The 18,320-nt window shown below is 34.1% G+C and overlaps 1 protein-coding gene across 6 annotated transcripts in view; it reads right to left on the bottom strand.

Moving 5' to 3' along the window:
• The window catches only part of LOC143242962 (voltage-dependent calcium channel type A subunit alpha-1-like), a 98,533-nt gene that overhangs the window by 26,842 nt on the left and 53,371 nt on the right, over positions 1-18,320 (bottom strand). For 5 of the 6 annotated variants that reach the window (XM_076486585.1, XM_076486577.1, XM_076486578.1 and 2 more), the window contains 5 exons: positions 13,160-13,243; positions 11,627-11,743; positions 10,586-10,651; positions 7,876-7,967; positions 193-343 (listed from right to left, as the gene is read on the bottom strand). In XM_076486585.1, coding sequence (XP_076342700.1) covers positions 193-343; positions 7,876-7,967; positions 10,586-10,651; positions 11,627-11,743; positions 13,160-13,243 — 510 coding nt within the window. Of the gene's footprint in view, positions 1-192; positions 344-7,875; positions 7,968-8,568; positions 8,661-10,585; positions 10,652-11,626; positions 11,744-13,159; positions 13,244-18,320 lie in introns of all 6 variants that reach the window. The other variant, XM_076486576.1, reaches the window with a different exon arrangement.

The raw sequence follows: 18,320 nt of genomic DNA, 5'->3' as shown, positions 1-18,320 counted from the left end.
AATTAACCAACTATATTCTACTAAAGAGACATATTTATTCTTACTAATGTGAAAGAAGGAAAACGAATACACGGAGAAAGAGAGAGAAAATTATAGACGACAGTATACATACACACATACACTTACGTACGGAACGACTTAGTTGTAAGTACTCGCTGGAAGAAGAAAAAATGAAAAGTTGTCAGAACTTACCAGAAAAGAACACAAGAAGATAAAACTGACGAAATACACGTAAGCTATGTTGCTTCCACACTCGTCCCCTGATTTGCTGGAACGAGGATCACATGGTCTACCTTTGATACAAGACAACATGATGGCTTGCCACGCCTCCCCGGTTGCACATCTAGATTGAAAGTCGTGTTTAAAAAAGGCCGTATTGGACACAGCAAGGAATTAGAACAATCTCTTTACGTATTCTAGAACTTCAGATGAAAAACACGTTTCTTAATCAAAGCAAAGCTGTTACAAGAAACCGTATGAGAAGATTTTATATATTTTTTAATTAAAATGTTATATTAAATCTTATATGTTGGCATTGTTTGTTCCTTTTTGTAGAATTTCGGTCAAAGTTGCTTTGGGTCCATCTCTACTAGTCGTCCCAAATTTTAAAGTTATAGACTAGAGAGAAGGCAGTTAGTCAACACCACCACCACTAACTCTTGGAATACTCTTTATTCTCGAGTACTGGAAATTTTTCGTAATATTAACGACTATACGAAGGAAAGGGGCGAGCACATTTGGTAACGGGTTTCGCGCCCGGGAGCCGCAAACTGTGAGTGGTGCGCCATGACGTCCAAACCATGCATATTGTTTGTTTTTTGAATTTCGCACAAAGCTACTCGAGGGCTATCTGCGCTAGCCGACCCTAATTTAGCAGTGTAAGACAAGAGGAAAGGCAGCTAGTCATCACCGAATAGTGGGATTGACCGTCACATTATAACGACCCCACGGCCGAAAGGGCGAGCATGTTTGGTGAGATGGGGATTCGAACCCACGATTCTCAGATTACGAGTCGAACGTCTTAACTCACCTGGCCATGCCAGGCCACCATGCATACAAGTGTGCTGGTTTGTTATACTTCAGATATTCATGTAAAGCTTCTCAAACGCTATCTGCACTAATTTTGAAATGATAGGCCAGAGATAAGGCAGATAGCACCTACTGCCAACTCTTGGGATACTCTAATCAAACTGTGATAATTAAAAGTCACTTTAAAAACGCTCCCACGGTCCAAAGTGATAAAAATGAAATGTCAGAGAAAATTGATGCATGTCAACGTTGATTTTTTGTACTTTGGTACAGGCCATAGCAATCACGAGGAAAAAATAAACATAAAGAACTTGGAGCCACTGTATAATCCGTTATGCCGCGACTAAAAAAAAAAAAAAAACACGCTAGATTATCAGTGTAAAGTGTTACTTTTCTGTATTCATGCGCCGAACCAAAGCACATAAATGGAATTCTACCCTCCCCCTTTAAGAATAACGGTGTAGGTTTCTTTATAAGTAAAACAGAAGTGCACGAAGACGAAAGTACCTTGTCAAGTACATCGCTGATTTGTAACGGAAACCTAGATCAGGAAGGGCGTTTCGACGACCATGTGTTTTATACTTTCCTACACTAGGTTCTTTTTAATTTCAACATAGTGTAAAGTGTCAGAGGTTTCTATGAAGGGGTCCGTTGATAGCTTATCAATAACTTCTGATTGAAAGCGGGTTATGTACATAGATCAAAACTGAAACGTAATCCATGAAACAATGTAGCAAAATACATATATATACCGGTCCCACGAGCAATCTGCAGTCTTATGAAACAAGCCTCTTATAACAAATATGGTACCCTTTTTGTTGTTGATAATTTTGGCCGTAATCCTAATAAAACTTCCCGAAGTTCGACCAGCATAGATTTGGTTTGAATTTTACACAGAGTGGACTATTTAAACAGTTAGCAAACACTAACCACCGCCAGCTCTTGTGCTACTCTTTTAGCAACAAATAGTGGGATTGATCGAAATATTATAATGCCATCGCCGCTGAAATGGCAAACATGTTCGGTGACGGTATTCAAATCCGCAGTTCTTAGATTACAATTCGAGCGCTCTGACCACGAGCATATGCTATGCCTCCAAGTTACGAGACTTAAGTTACTCCTAAATTCATATAGTAGGTCAACAATGCCAAATAATTCTTATGTAAAAAATGTGTATAACAAAAATTAAAAAAACTAACTGTCCCTAGTTTCTCGTAAAAAAAGTGACTCGTCATTGTGGTAAAGATGTTGAAACTTCAAATCCAAATCAAAATTTAGTTTGTTTCTGTGACAAAGGTATCTAAACATTGATTCTGGGTGAAAAGTTAGTTTGTTTGAATTTAATCACAAAACGACACAATGGGCTATTTGTGCCCTGCGTACCACAGGTATCGAAATTCAGTTTGCAGCGTTATACGTCCGCACACGTTATCGTGCTACTGGGAGGGTAAGATTCTGAATGAACCTAATCCAGGCAATTTATCTGATAAATACATTCTTTAGTATTTCCTAACAAATTATTTATATAAATTGTATCGTTGGTTACGAAATGATTATATATTTTTAAGCACCGATGTAAATAAAACGCAATATTTTAAGAACAAACTAAATAAAGACTATATACATATATGCACATGTAAACAAGGTAAACAAACAAACAAACATTACTGATCACTGAAGTCCAGAATTATTAATACTGCATGACAAGATATTATCATACAATGTAAATAATACATGAAATAGGGTTACAATAAATACGTAATATACTATTCGGGTCTTAGTAATTTTCACCGTGATAAAGACAAACATTTATTCCCCTACTCATTCAATTCCAACTAGAACAATAACACAATAATTCTAAACAGAAAACATCAAAACACTGTATCAACATGTGTCCAGACTTTCGAAAAGCTATGTTCCACAACTACCTTCGCTAGCCATCCATAATTTTGAAATGAATGACTGCAGGAAAAACATATTCAACACTACCCACCGCCAACTGATGGGCTACTCTAACAGTATCAACGACCCCAAAGTAGGGAGTGCAATTTTTTTCTTTCAAAACGAGTTGCGAACCTAGGGTCCACAGTCCAAAAGGTAAACCACTGGGCCAAGCCCGGCCCCAAAAGCGCTGGATGACGTAACAAAACTGTTATTTTCAATCATTAAACAATTAAAATATAAAACTCTTATTGTTTAACGAAGTACCAAAAGCAGCTGATAGATTTCTTTTATTTTTAAGATTATTTCTAAACAACACACAATCACAATCTGCATGTGATTGTCCCTAACTGTGGGCTAATGGACTACAGAAATATTGCTCTGTAACCAATGACAACCACTGCCAACTCTCGATCAAGTAGGATAATTTGATCGTCACTTTTACAGCATCCATGGCTTCAAAGTGCAGATTGCATTTTTGTTGTAATAGGTCGCGAGGTGGGAACATTTAGACTCATATGCCCAGCTCAGAACTATTATAACCAATAACCACAATGTACTTCAACTTAAAAAAAACCCTAATCGTTGCAATCAGCCCAACTACAAGTTTATACCCAAACTTGGAAAGAATCAAACATCCAAGTGTTATATCTTTATTGAAAACAAACAAATGAAGGTCAGGTTATTATTCAGGTTTCTCCCCGCTAGTACAGCGGTATGTATTTAGATTTACAACGCTAAAATCAGGGGTTCGATTGCCCTCGATGGGTTCTACAGATAGTCTAATGTGGCTTGCCTATATGAAAACACACACAAATACACATTATTCAGGCATACTAACAAAACAGTTTGGACTGAAGGATTTTAGGAGTCACTACAAAAAATTGCACAAACTATAGTCTCCTGACAAGTGGACAGTTACGAGTGTTATTTTAATGTACGGAACATAAATAACACTCTTCTATGAATCTCCCATATATTCACTGGAATATCCTCTCTATACACAGCAGCAGGTTTTAACAAATTACTTTCTAAGGTGTTATTTCAATTAAATGGAAATCAACGTTCTTTTAAAAGAACTGGTTTGGTTTGATTTTCGCGAAAAGCTACACGAGGGCTATCTACGCTAGCTGTCCCTAATTTAGTAGTGTAAGACTGGTCATCACCACCCACCGCCAACTCTTGACTACTCTTTGCCAACCACTAGCGGTATTGACCGTCACATTATAACGCCCCCACGGCTGAAAGAGCGAGCATGTTTGGTGTGACGGGGATTCGAAACCGCGACTCTCGGAATACGAGTCGAGTGTCTTAACCACCTGGCAAAGGACATATCGCGACGGGATGATCTAAAGCAACATATAGACCTGAATTATATTGAACATACTTAATAATGTTGTATTCTGGACGTGAAACCATTGACAATTCTTAAGATATACAAATAAAACAGCCAATGTGATACGAAACGAAAACGATCCATATAATACAGAATATACTCTTGAACCAAAATGCTCCACGCTATTGAACTTATACTCTGGAACTAGAAACCTTTCAGGTAAATCAGGTTTTATTCTACAGTCACGACAGTAAACATTTCAAGGAAAAAACTTCATACAACAAAATTATAAGAGAAACAACCAGTGGACCAAACAGCTCACATAATAATGTTGAACAAAAAACTTCACACAACAAAATTATAAGAGAAACAACCAGTGGACCAAACAGCTCACATAATAATGTTGAAGAAAAAACTTCATACAACAAAATTATAAGAAAAAACTTCATACAACAAAATTATAAGAGAAACAACCAGTGGACCAAACAGCTCACATAATACTGTTGAAGAAAAAACTTCATATAACAAAATTATAAGAGAAACAACCAGTGGACCAAACAGCTCACATAATAATGTTGAAGAAAAAACTTCACACAACAAAATTATAAGAGAAACAACCAGTGGACCAAACAGCTCACATAATAATGTTGAAGAAAAAACTTCATACAACAAAATTATAAGAGAAACAACCAGTGGACCAAACAGCTCACATAATACTGTTGAAGAAAAAACTTCATATAACAAAATTATAAGAGAAACAACCAGTGGACCAAACAGCTCACATAATACTGTTGAAGAAAAAACTTCATACAACAAAATTATAAGAGAAACAAAACAACCAGTGGACCAAACAGCTCACATAATACTGTTGAAGAAAAACTTCATACAACAAAATTATAAGAGAAACAACCAGTGGACCAAACAGCTCACATAATACTGTTGAAGAAAAAACTTCATACAACAAAATTATAAGAGAAACAACCAGTGGACCAAACAGCTCACATAATAATGTTGAAGAAAAAACTTCATACAACAAAATTATAAGAGAAACAACCAGTGGACCAAACAGCTCACATAATACTGTTGAAGAAAAAACTTCATACAACAAAATTATAAGAAAAACAACCAGTGGACCAAACAGCTCACATAATACTGTTGAAGAAAAAACTTCATACAACAAAATTATAAGAGAAACAACCAGTGGACCAAACAGCTCACATAATACTGTTGAAGAAAAAACTTCATACAACAAAATTATAAGAGAAACAACCAGTGGACCAAACAGCTCACATAATAATGTTGAAGAAAAAACTTCATACAACAAAATTATAAGAGAAACAACCAGTGGACCAAACAGCTCACATAATACTGTTGAAGAAAAAACTTCATACAACAAAATTATAAGAGAAACAACCAGTGGACCAAACAGCTCACATAATACTGTTGAAGAAAAAACTTCATATAACAAAATTATAAGAGAAACAACCAGTGGACCAAACAGCTCACATAATACTGTTGAAGAAAAAACTTCATACAACAAAATTATAAGAGAAACAATCAGTGGACCAAACAGCTCACATAATATTATCGTCAAATGGCCGACTAGGAGATTTTCGAAATATGAAGTTCTATCCTGTCGTTGCACACAATGCTTCTGGACTTCAGTGACGTAACAAGTACAGTTTTAGAAACATGTTTCTGTGCTCTCTGTTGTTAATGTATTAAAGAAAACAATTATCAAAGTACCTATAGCTCCTAAAGAATTAAACGTAACCAAGACTACGATAAAGAACTCAATTAATAATTATTTTTTCAGGGGTTAATACGCTTGACAAGTCTAAGTAAAAAAGTAATAAAACCATTTTGTTGAAGTTTGAGTAAAGCATTTCAGAATTTAAATAAATCACTCGAATATATTTTTAACAACAGTTTATAAAAACAAACATGAAATCCCTAAATCTAAATTGTATTATAATTATTTAAGTTATATTTCATTTTTGGAAATTAATCGATAATATCATACATTTTTTGTGATGCTCAATCAACGAAACCATTAATCTGTCATGCCACTTTTACTATCTCTGCACTGAAGTGCTCCGAGGGATACAATTATCAATATTATTGGTTATCCACTCTTTAAGACTGAAAATAACAAAAACATGCAAAACACTTTAAAGTAAAAAATACTTATACTTACTTATCGTGCTATTCAGTTGTTGTTTTTTAATAACACTTCTTGAAATCAGTTAACCAATTGGGCAAAAATGTAAATTCCATCCGACCACATCAATTTCTTTGTTTACATATTTGTGCAAAGGTTCATCCGCGCTAGCTGTCCCTAATTTTGAGCTAATGGACAAGAGGGAAGACCACAAGTTAGGTGCACCTAATGCCAGCTCTTGGGCTACTCTAATTAAATAGAATTTCAGAGTGACTCTTATGACCTCACATGTTCCCAAAGTGTTAAGCGATCTTTTTTTTTCTTTTTACTGTAAGGGAACGCGAGCCATGGACCCTCGAATCCATGGTGTGATAAGCTAAGCAACAGGCAAAGCCCAGCCTACAAATTTTCTTGTTTGTTTTAGCGCAAAGCCACATTGGATTATCTGCTACGTCTACCGTTGTAAGTCCGTAAATTTATCGTTGACCCATCGGAATACGGCTTAAACACATCAATAAACATGAAGACAAAATTGCGTGTTTTTAATAGTACGTATAAATATATATTACCGTACGCGTGTGACTATATTCAGCAACACTATTTTTGTGAAATTCAAACTACACGAGTACTTAGATGTTTTATGGGAAACGTATCGTGTGGATACAATAGTTTGGTTCGGTTTATTTTGAATTTCGCGTAAAGCTACACGAGGGCTATCTGCACTAGCCGTTCCTAGTTTAGCAGTGTAAGACTAGAGGGAAGGCAGCTAGGCATCACCACCCACCGCCAACTCTTGGACAACTCTTTTACCAACGAATAGTGGGATTGACCGTCACATTATAACGCCCCCACAGCTGAAAAGGCGAGCATGTTTGGTGCGATGGGGATGCGAATCCGCGACCCTCAGACTACGAGTCGCAGGCCTTAACCCACCTGGCGATGCCAGGCCATCAGAAGGTAGTTACTATATAGGTGAACAAAATCCCTGTTAGTGTTATGGATTAGCGTGTCTTTCACAATGTGAAATGTTTTCTTCTTACAAATGTATATCAGAGGATGACTATTGAATAAGTATTCAAAAAACATCAGGTAACTGTGAATTCAAAGACTTTAGTAAAATTGAGATATAGCCGTAAAGACTTTAGTGAAACTGAAATACTGACGCGAAGGCTTTAGATAAATTGAAATACTGACGTAAAGGTTTTAGATAAATTGAAATACTGACGTAAAGACTTTAGAGGAATTGAAATTCCGACATAAAGACTTTAACTAAAATAGAAATATTGACGTAAATGCTTTAGTGAAATTGAAGTATAGACGTGGAACTGGATGGAACATAAAGCAGAAGTCTGTGGGATTTTAACATGAAACCTGATCGACGTGCAGATCATATGAAGAACGAACTTGCCTGAAGAGGAGCATGAGTCCTTGGAAGAAGCTACGGAAGTTATTATGACGTATTATAGAGGTTTCAGGATTGAGGGCGATATTACCAAAAACCTAATTGTGGGGAAGGAAGGACGTTGAAATGTTAGTACATCTACACCAAAAATATCTTTAGTCCTAGTAAAATTATAATCGACTAATAATTATACATATGTGAGGACTAACATATACAATTACGTCTATACTACGTTTAATAACCTAATAACATTACCGATACTAACTAATGATACACGAGGCAAGCAGAAAGTTCAGGTCAAGAGGAACAAAAATGGGAAACAGGCAGACAGACAAGCAAAAGAAAAAAGAAATGGACAACTAAAATCTAGAAGTCTTCAGGGTTTTTTGTTTGCCAAAAAAAAAAAAAAGTACACTTCAAAGGCTCTTTGCTAAACTACGACATACTTTATTGTTGGGAAGGTATACAATTTTCGTCGTTGCATTTTAATGGCTGACATTTTAAATAAATGCACAAGGACCATGTGTCCAACTGAAATATTAAACAGGCTTTACAACTTTAATTGGTCTTTGATAGCAAAAAAAAAGGTCGATTTCTGATATTTAAACACTCGTGTAATACTTCAGTGTTTAGCAAAAAACACAACGACGATTTTGTTGTCCAACAGTGTCTACCAACGCCCCCTACTGGTCAACTCACCTAAACAAGAGCATCAACGAAAGAATGAAGGTTTGGAAGTTGTTGTGCCGATTGATATCCGTATCTGGTTGACACTGGATGTTCCCAAAGACCTGATGTTGGAGAAATTCGTGCCAAGAATAGATGGGAAACATCAGAAGAAAGGTGGAGAAATTGTTGAAGAAATATCTTTTAAGGAGATAGGAAAGCACAAGTGCAAGAAAGAAAAACGAGTATGCGGGCGACTCATACTTAATGCATTCCTTAAGTATTTGAAAAGGAGTCTTTTTTTTCCTGCATTATCATTGTTCTAATTTTGTTGTAACTTAATCGATTTATAATATTATAAATTTGGAAGTCCTATATGACAAGAATGTTTTTTTAAATAATTTTCTGAAACCTTATTCTGCCAATACTGCCTGTCGAATTATTTAAAAATTACACGCCATAGTATTCAAATCAAATATTTGTTGAGTGTGATGGAAACAATTAGTATTGAAAACATCTAATACATAAAATAAGAAAACATTTTTTTTAAAGTTGAGACACGTGGTGAAAGGAATAGAGATGAAATAAAACATATGACAGCTTTATGTTAACAATGGGTTTTATAAATTAATTTCAAATAATCAATAAAAACTACAAGAAACAATATACTGTATATACAAAAAAAAGCTGAAATACGATAATTAACGTTGTCACCTGTTGTAAGGTTTCATGATTATTATTTTTCTTTAGGGTATTATATTCATAAAACAATTCGTTCTCGGCTATTTCGTGTGTCATAAACATTAGTAAACATTCAACTATTTTAACCAGTCTCTTTACTTTCTGTTCCTTAAACTTTCAATACGTTCAATGCTACTATTTTTTGCGAAAAATGAACAACTCGTAATAAATAACACAAAATACTTTATTCTACGTATGACTGTAAGGCAGTAAGCTTACATAACAGTTTATGTATAACCAAACTGATTAGAAAGAACTTTTCGAATACATTCGACAAGAGGGTAAAGCAATAGGTTAACAATGTAAAAATGTCTTACCAATACTTTAATGGGAGTCTTTTTTTATATAGAAATTAACCACACTTTTGTACGCGATCTCAAATATACAGAGTGATTCCTTTAAAAACATTTATTAGAATAAAACAGATCCTATTTGTTTAATTACTGAATTTAAGGTACATTTAAAAATGCAAAACGATTAACATTTGAAAAAAACAAACATAACCCACAATAATGAGAGTTGCTACTGTTAACGTTGTCCTATAACAATATCAAATGACCGTTTTATTGCGTATATAATAACAGTACAATAATATCAAAAATGTGTTTCGTTCTAAGATCAAAAAGTATCCATTTAAACTTCAAACACGTAATTTAAGCTAGTCACATAACAATGTATACGTTATGCTAAATATTTTGTTTTTCAGCTATATATAAATTTGTTTACAGTAACATATTACAGTAAAACGAAAGGCAAAGAAAAATATTTCAATAAATTTTCATTTTTTAAATCTATATATCTTGCAGAGTAGAAGGAAAAGGAAAAAAGTTGGAATAACAAGTAGTTGGTGACATATAATTCAAACTTCAGCCATTTTTAAAACAAAGGATGCTTTTCAATGAAATTTGTTTGTTTGAAATTAAACATAAAGCTACACTATGGGTATCGATTTGCAGTTTTTTAAGTCCACAGATATTCTGCTGTGTCACAGGGGGGGGATGATTTCAGTGATAGCTCTTGAAATGGCACTAGATTCATCGAATATATCAGTGACCAAAGGAGATTTAGGGTTGCAAGTTAGAAATATTTATGCCAAGACAAAATATTTATTCTATTTTTAGTAAAAGAAAAACACAAACGTAGAACACATAAGAGTAGCAAATATTTAAATAGCAAATACATAAAAAAGGGCCTTTTTTAAAAGTCAGAATTATTCATTCGTTATAACGAAATCTAAAGTGAACCACTGAAAGATTTAACTTCTTCAAAACAATAAATATAGCCGATACGATTCTGCTTTACAACTGACCTGCATTCCAATGATGGCGTAGATGAAGAAAAGCATAGCAATAAGCAGACACACATAAGGTAAGGCCTAGAAATGTGAAAAAAATAGTGGTTAGTTTGTTAAGATGTGTCAGAGATTGTAACTTTTATCTCAAGATTGATAGAAAATGATAAAGCAGTTGAAACCTTATTTTGACCCTACTGATGAGTCAGAACATGACATATTAGTAACCTAAAGTCACGTAGTCTTCTCTGCTGAAAGAGCACATTCAAGCAGTTGTTTAACGTTGCTAAAAATGCACAAGACCGATCAATGTTTAAGAATTGTTTCACTGTAATTAATGCGTTATTTTGCCCCGCCCACCACGGGTATCGAAACCCAATTTCTTGCGTTGTATGTACGCACGATATTAAGAAAATATTTCGATATTTTTGGAGTTTAAAATTTGTTTATTTGTTTGAATTTCGCGCAAAGCTGCACGAGGGTTATATGCGCTAGCCGTCTGTAATGTAGCAGTCAAAGACTAGAGGGAAGGCAGCTAATCATCATCACCCACCGCCAACTCCTGGGCTACTCTTTTACCAACGAACAATGAGATTAATCGTTATATATAACGTCCTTACGTCTGAAAGGGCAAGCATATTTCATGTGATGGGGATTCGAATCCACGACCCTCAGGCTGCGAGTCAAGTGCCTTAATCACATGATCGAGTTTAAAAAACAAACTGGGGTTTTAAAAATTAAACTATCCCACATATTTTTATCCAGAACCCTATCGAAAACTGATTTAAACCAAATCTTACATGAAATTTCGTTTGATTTTATCACTTAATAATATCTCTTGCCTCCTTATCTTTTATGAAAATATTCGATTTTAACCAAGCTTGTTTAAAATATTACTTCTTAGAACACCAGATCAGAAACAGAGAAATAAGAATATAGAAAACAACAGAAATTTGTATTTAAATATAGGTCACACGGTACAGAACACACACATATATGAGTTCATGGGACACATTGAATCATCAGATAGAAAATAATAAGAAATGAAATCAGACTTACTTTAAAGGACTGGATGAAGGTCCATAACAAAATACGAATGGTGTAGCCCTGGCGGAGAAGTTTTATCAAACGAGCAGCTCGAAATAATCTCAAAAATCCTACATTGAAAAAGTTCACCTACAAAACATAAACGTAAATAAATCGCCAGTGACCTTTGAACAAGGTCACGAATTTTTCAAAAATTAATTATAATTCTTTTTAAGTTTTTTGTTTTAATTTCAAGGTAAATCCACAATATCTTTATGGTTGAATACAGACTTATGCACACTTTTATTTATGTTATTTTACTATTATTTTTTTAACAGGCTGCGTTTTTTCTGACTATTAAATTTAAAAGCAGTTAAGATTATTAGCGTGGCGCAGTGCAAAATAATTAGTTTTCAAAACACACAATTGTATATAATGAATAAAAGTAATATTTCTTTGTTTTTTACTTTCAGTCTTGAAAATTGATTTCTTAAAATCGATATGTTTAGTTTTTCCTTTTTAATATATGAATGTTAAAACAAGATTAAATCGTTACTACTGTAGACACTGAAAAACACGAACTTTTCGATTTTTTTGCAGTTTTATTTCTGCTACTTAAAGTACTTTTAACAGGCCCTTTATGATCCAATGGTGGACATTCTTGTTGAAAACAAAAAAGAATACCCAATCCAGTTTTTCTTAATTTGAACTGAAAATTTTTGACATTTTTAATGGCTAACAAGAAGGCATTGCCCACACTATTTTAGCGTTGGAGCTGCGGAAAGTGATTTCAAGTGGTAAGATGACTCAGATCCGTCAACGCAACACGAGCTTAACAGCCAAGCACAAGAAACATGGAAGTCTCCTAATGACACGTATACAATGATGTGCTCAAAGCTGCTTATAGTGTTCTTCTCTGCTTATCCTACTGCTGACTATCGTAATGCTTCGACCTTCCCTACCACAAGCAAAGTCGCTCTATCTTAATTGAAAGCTAAACATAAAAAGATTATTGTAGAAGCACGAAAGGTTGACAGTTACTTAATTAATGATGCTAAAAATGTGGCTTTATTGTACTATATTAATTTTACTCTTAATTTAGGACTTGGTATGGTATGGATACTATATTTCACTTAAAAATTTATTAATGAACAAAAACGAAAAATTGTCTCGAAAAGATTCCTACAAAACTACCCTCTTTGAGATTTCAGGATTTAACGTAATATTGTATCTTTGATTAATATAGAGTAACATTTGTATAGTTTTAATAGCATGTATATTACTGGTTTTCTGATCTGTTTCATTACAAAAAGTACGTTTTCTTCAGTGTAGAACAAAGAAAAACGTCTAACAAAAGCAACTGTCTTTCAGCTCTAACCATAATCCTTATTACCGAATGACTGAAAAGGATTTAAAATCATGATAAGAGAAACTGGAAAGCAATTAAAATGTGATTCATTAATACATAGATATATGCTGAGACATTTCAATTAAAGTATTATAGCTAAAAACATACATCAGGAAATGTGTAAAAATATTTTTCCATTTTTTTCTAATAAAACTTACCCCTATTTCCATCACAAGCGCATCAACCACGCTTCCAACAACAGTAATAAAATCAAAGGTGTTCCAGCCATCACGAAAATAATTCTTGAAAGAAGGAAGTTTGACATTAGGTATTAAGTTTGACGAACTGTTTTAAACTCCAACTATAGCTAGAGTCTTCACATTTTTAATGCTATTATTTCTGAAGTAATCGACGATATTTATCTTCAATAATAATTGCGTTACAATATTTAGATTGTTTAAATGTATTTATTGTAAACTCATTCCGTTCATCAACATTTAACGAATTTAGTTCTTAAAAAATTTCGTAATTTGCCAAAATCTTCCCTTTGGTAATACCAATTCAAATGATGAACGAAGTAAACAGTATACTTAATTAATTAATAAGTTCGAAAGTTATCAATGCGTGACATAAGAGAGAACACAAATATAATAACTTTATTACAAACAACTTTGCTGCATGTGAAGTGCTTACATTGGTTCATTTTATTATTTTTTTTAATTACTGGATTGGCCAAAGTTACTGAATATACGGTTTGAAATTATATTGACGATCTTTTATGTAAAGATATAATATTTATGATAAGATTGTTAAAATGAAAAAAAAAAACTTTATGAATTTTTTTTCCTATTTTTATATAGACCAAATACTACTCTAGGTAGAGTGGGGTTTCATTTCAAGTAACGTGTTTCTTTCGTCATCAAAACTTTGCCATTTTATTGATGAGACAACTTTATTTATTTATTTATTTTAGCTAAAAATGTGTTATATTCTTTTCATAATTTAGTATGGTACTTTGCCATTTTTTGATAAATGGTAGATTTTAAGCCTATAAGTATTACAAGTACGTTCTGTAGTGACAAGGTTGCTGCGTTAATATTTGAAAAGTTGGGAAAAAAATAGACAACTTAGTTTTAACTTGTAGTTTCCTTAAATAATTTATTCATTTATTCAAAATGCACTAAACACCGAGTGCTTATTTGATCAGATATATCTTGGTTAATTGAAGAAACATGTTAACCTATGTTAACAAATAATGTGAGTGACCGTATTATTATGACGTTCCCGCGTCTGAAATGGTGAGGAAGTTCGTCACTAAGTTTCGATCCCGTTAGTTGCAGATTGCGAATTGAACTTCCTAACTACCAGGCCGACAACACAATAAAAATGAAAACTAGTTTCAACAGTAGCATTTCCATCTTGGTTTGTTTTGAATTTCGCGCAAAGATACACGAGGCTAGCCTTCCCTAATTTAGCAATGTAAGACAAGAGGGAAGGCAGCTAGTCATCACCACCCATCGCCAACTCTTGGGCTACTCTTTTTATTAAACTGAACATTAGTAACACAGTTTGATTAAACTAAGCACTTGTACCACAAGTTGATTAAACTAAACATTAGCAACACAGCTTCATTAAACCAAACACTTGTACCAAAGCATTATTAAACAAAACACTTATACTTAGCATGATTAAACAAAACACTTGTACCAAAGCATGATTAAACAAAACATTTGCACCACAACTTTATTAAACTGTAACATTGAAGGATTGTGTAAAAAAAAAAAAATTACTATTTTAATTCATCCAGATTTATTTCAACATTTAACAGAAAGTTTTATTCAAAAAACTAGAAGATACATCTAAACCGCACTAACTGATAAAGAATGTAATGAATCAGTAAGGTATTTTAATTAAGGCAACACTATTGTTCAGCCTTGAATCGGATCGTTTCACGTTAATATTTACGTTGACATCTGCTTGTCGGGCTCTGGCCTGGCTCACTTCTTCGGTGCTGCCTTTGTTTCGCTCTTTCTCACCCACTAATTTTATTATGCCCCATCGCACTTTATCACCTTAAATAAGTAAAAATTAAATACAGGCAAAGTTTCAAGTACAGTTAAATAATCTCTGACGTGAGGTGACGAAGAGAAACCACAACGTTCCTGATCACCCCAGTTGGGGGAGGGAATTCTCTTCTCTCTCTCTAAACTAAACCCCTGCCAAGTTTTTAGTAAGGCATTGTGTTAGTCCAAACATATTTGAACATTAAGTGGCATTTAGTGCTGATTCTAGGTTAACATTGAGGTGCACTGTATATAATATCATAACATCAACACGTGTTCCACCAATAAACTCCTCCAATGAAAACTGTCATGGTGATAGGTGTTTCGAAACGATCAATTTTAGGTTTAACGGACAATTTATTGTATCTTAAAAAAACGTTTCAGAAATGTTCGACAGACTGACATGAATGTGGTTTTTAGAAACGGGGTACCATTTTAATAAAATTAAACTACTATGTGACGTATATATTTAATATCATTGGATAACAATGAAGCTATGATTAACTTTTGATCAAAGCAAGAACTAACTGTGTGCAAAGTTACAAAATAAAAAGTTGTATCGATTCGTCAGATGGGTTCCTTTGCTGTAATATTTTCGGCCATAATCCCAATAGAATATCAAAACAATCTGTTAGTGTTAACGATTTTTTGGCTAATTTTAAATTCATATACTAAGTAGACAATCCAAAACAATCATAATAATAATAAAAGAAATACCGAATAATGTAAAATATATAAATAAAGCATTACACACACACACATATATATATTCAACATTTTAATCAACACTATTAAAGAAACTAAAATCAAATAAATATAATATAAATTACTCGTGTTTCACTTCAAGGTTCTTGGAAAGTTCTGTTTCGGATGCTTAGCATTTCATTTTTATCGGAATTTTACTTAGAGAGTTTTGCCACGAATTTTCTCTTTCGTAACAATAGTAATATAAATAGCATATGGATGGGACACATGCTTATTTAATTTGGTAATGGAAGGAATGTCGCATTTTCTTAAGCTACTCTTAACATAACTTGGCATTTTAGGATAACACGAAACCAACTGGTCCATCTCGGTTGTTCCATTCCACAAACTAAACTAAGACTATTAATAAATAAATTTAAAAATGGGAAAACTTTCACACCTAGCCCTTGTCATTCATGTACTTATCAAATTTTTTCTTAAACGTACTTAAATTTACTGCTTACACAGTTTCCGAAGGTAACCCATTCCAAAGACCAACCACCCTGTTAGGAAAATAAAACTGTCTTAGCTGTTGATGGCTCCTACCATGTCAGACAAGAGAGTATGAGCTGAGTACATTTCTCTTAGAATAATACACAGTTGTGATTCTGATACTATTTTAGTACACGTGTCAGTACCAGCCTTAATAATTCACAATATTCACGTATAATTTGAACCATTCTAAAAAAATGCATTTGTCAAAGGATTTTGTCATCAAATACAGTCTCCTCTAAAAAACGGTGCGATTCAAAGCTTGACAAATGACAAATGCGACACACACATGTGAGTAAGATATCATTTGCAATGATATAACTCCCACTGATAACAATCTGAGGAAAAGGAGGTAGCTCTGATGTAGTCACCTTATTTAGCGTAATGAAGAGTTATCCATTATTATATACTGGTCTCTTGCAACAAAACTGTCCTTTGTATGTATTTATTTTAAATGCTTGGGGTTTGTTTGTTTTGAATTTCGCGCAAAGCTACACGAGAGCTATTTACGCTAGCTGTCACTAATTTAGCAGTGTAAGATGAGAGGGAAGGTAGCTAGTCATAATTACCCACCACCAACTCTTAGGCTACTCTTTTACGAACGAGTAGTGAGAATGACCCTCAAATTATAACGCCCTCACGGATGAAAATTCGAGCATGTGTGATGTTACGCGGATTTGAACCCGCGACCATCAGATTATGAATCGAGCACCCTAACCACCTGGCCTGAAAAAGAAAAACGAAGTAAAATTGATAAAACAAAACTTGTGCAACAACGTGAAAGTTGTCAAAGTTGTTGTGGAAAACAACATCAACAAAACTCTTATCAACCGCTTTGAAAGATAAATTTAAATTAGGGATTTCCAACAAAACAAAAGAAATAAGATATTGGAAAACGCAATGGTTACTCTTGATGTCAGATGAACAAAGAAACCGAATAACCTTCAGTATTAAAAATACTTATTAAACCTCCTCTGTCTCTATTACACTGAATTTAACATCTAAGCCCATTCTCTTTACATTATCCATCCTACTACGTTTGAAATGTATCCCAATACCTTGGTCATTCTTTTTTTATTTTAAATGTATGCACTAAACGTTTCCTTATGCATCTTCTAGAATTAAACACCTAAGCCTAATCTTTTATTTTCTGTTTTTTGAAGTTAAGCACAGAGCTGTATGATAAGCTATCTGCGTTCTGCCCACTACGGATGTCGAATCTCGGTTTCTAGAGTTGTAAGTCCGCAGATGTACCGCTGTGGCAGTAGGGAAGGGTTTCTTATATTTGGAGTATAATCCTAATTCTTTTCTTTTATACACCCTACGGTATTTAATGCCTAAGCAATGTCCACCTAGACTTATGATTGGATTGGTATAGACACTGCTGACCAAAATCTTAAGGTCAATGAACATAAAGAAAAAATATGCATTTTGCGTTGTTAGACTCAACCACTTATTTGAGTAGAGCTTTTAAAGATGAAAATAAGAAAAGGGAAAATAAAAATAAAAAACTTTTTTAAGCATTTTATAGGAAAAATGTGAACACTATGAAATTAGCCTAAATACTAGCTGGTCAAAAGTTTAAGACCATACTGAAACGAAGCGTTAATCGGTAAACACGTAACGAAATTTTGTCATTGTGTTCAAGCATTAGCGTTGTCAACATCTCCCACTGACATCTCCTGTGTTACATTGGGTAAAAACATGGCAAAGGCTAAAAGGTTGACAGAGTTTGAACGCGGCAGAATTGTCGAGCTGCAAAAGCAAGGTCTATCTCAACGTGCCATCGCTGGTGAGATTGGGCATAGTAAAATTGCTGTTGCAAATTTCTTAAAAGACCTTGAGGGATACGAAACGAGAATTTCAAGTGGTCGGCTCAAGAAAATTTCGCCGGCGTTGAGCAGATGGATTCGACGGGTTGTCCGGCAAGACACCAGCCAATCGTCGAACCAGATTAAGGCCCTTACGGACGCAGAATGCAGCTCAAGAACAATAAGACGGCATCTACGAGAGAAAGGCTTTAAAAACCTTAAACGTCTTCAAAGGCCACGCCTCCTTCCACACACCACGAAACAGCTCG

The sequence above is a fragment of the Tachypleus tridentatus genome, chromosome 2 (genome assembly GCF_004210375.1).
Source record: "Tachypleus tridentatus isolate NWPU-2018 chromosome 2, ASM421037v1, whole genome shotgun sequence".
Classification (NCBI taxonomy): Eukaryota; Metazoa; Arthropoda; class Merostomata; order Xiphosura; family Limulidae; genus Tachypleus; species Tachypleus tridentatus.
Note: the sequence above shows the minus strand (reverse complement) of the source record. Positions and strands in the feature narration are given on the sequence as shown.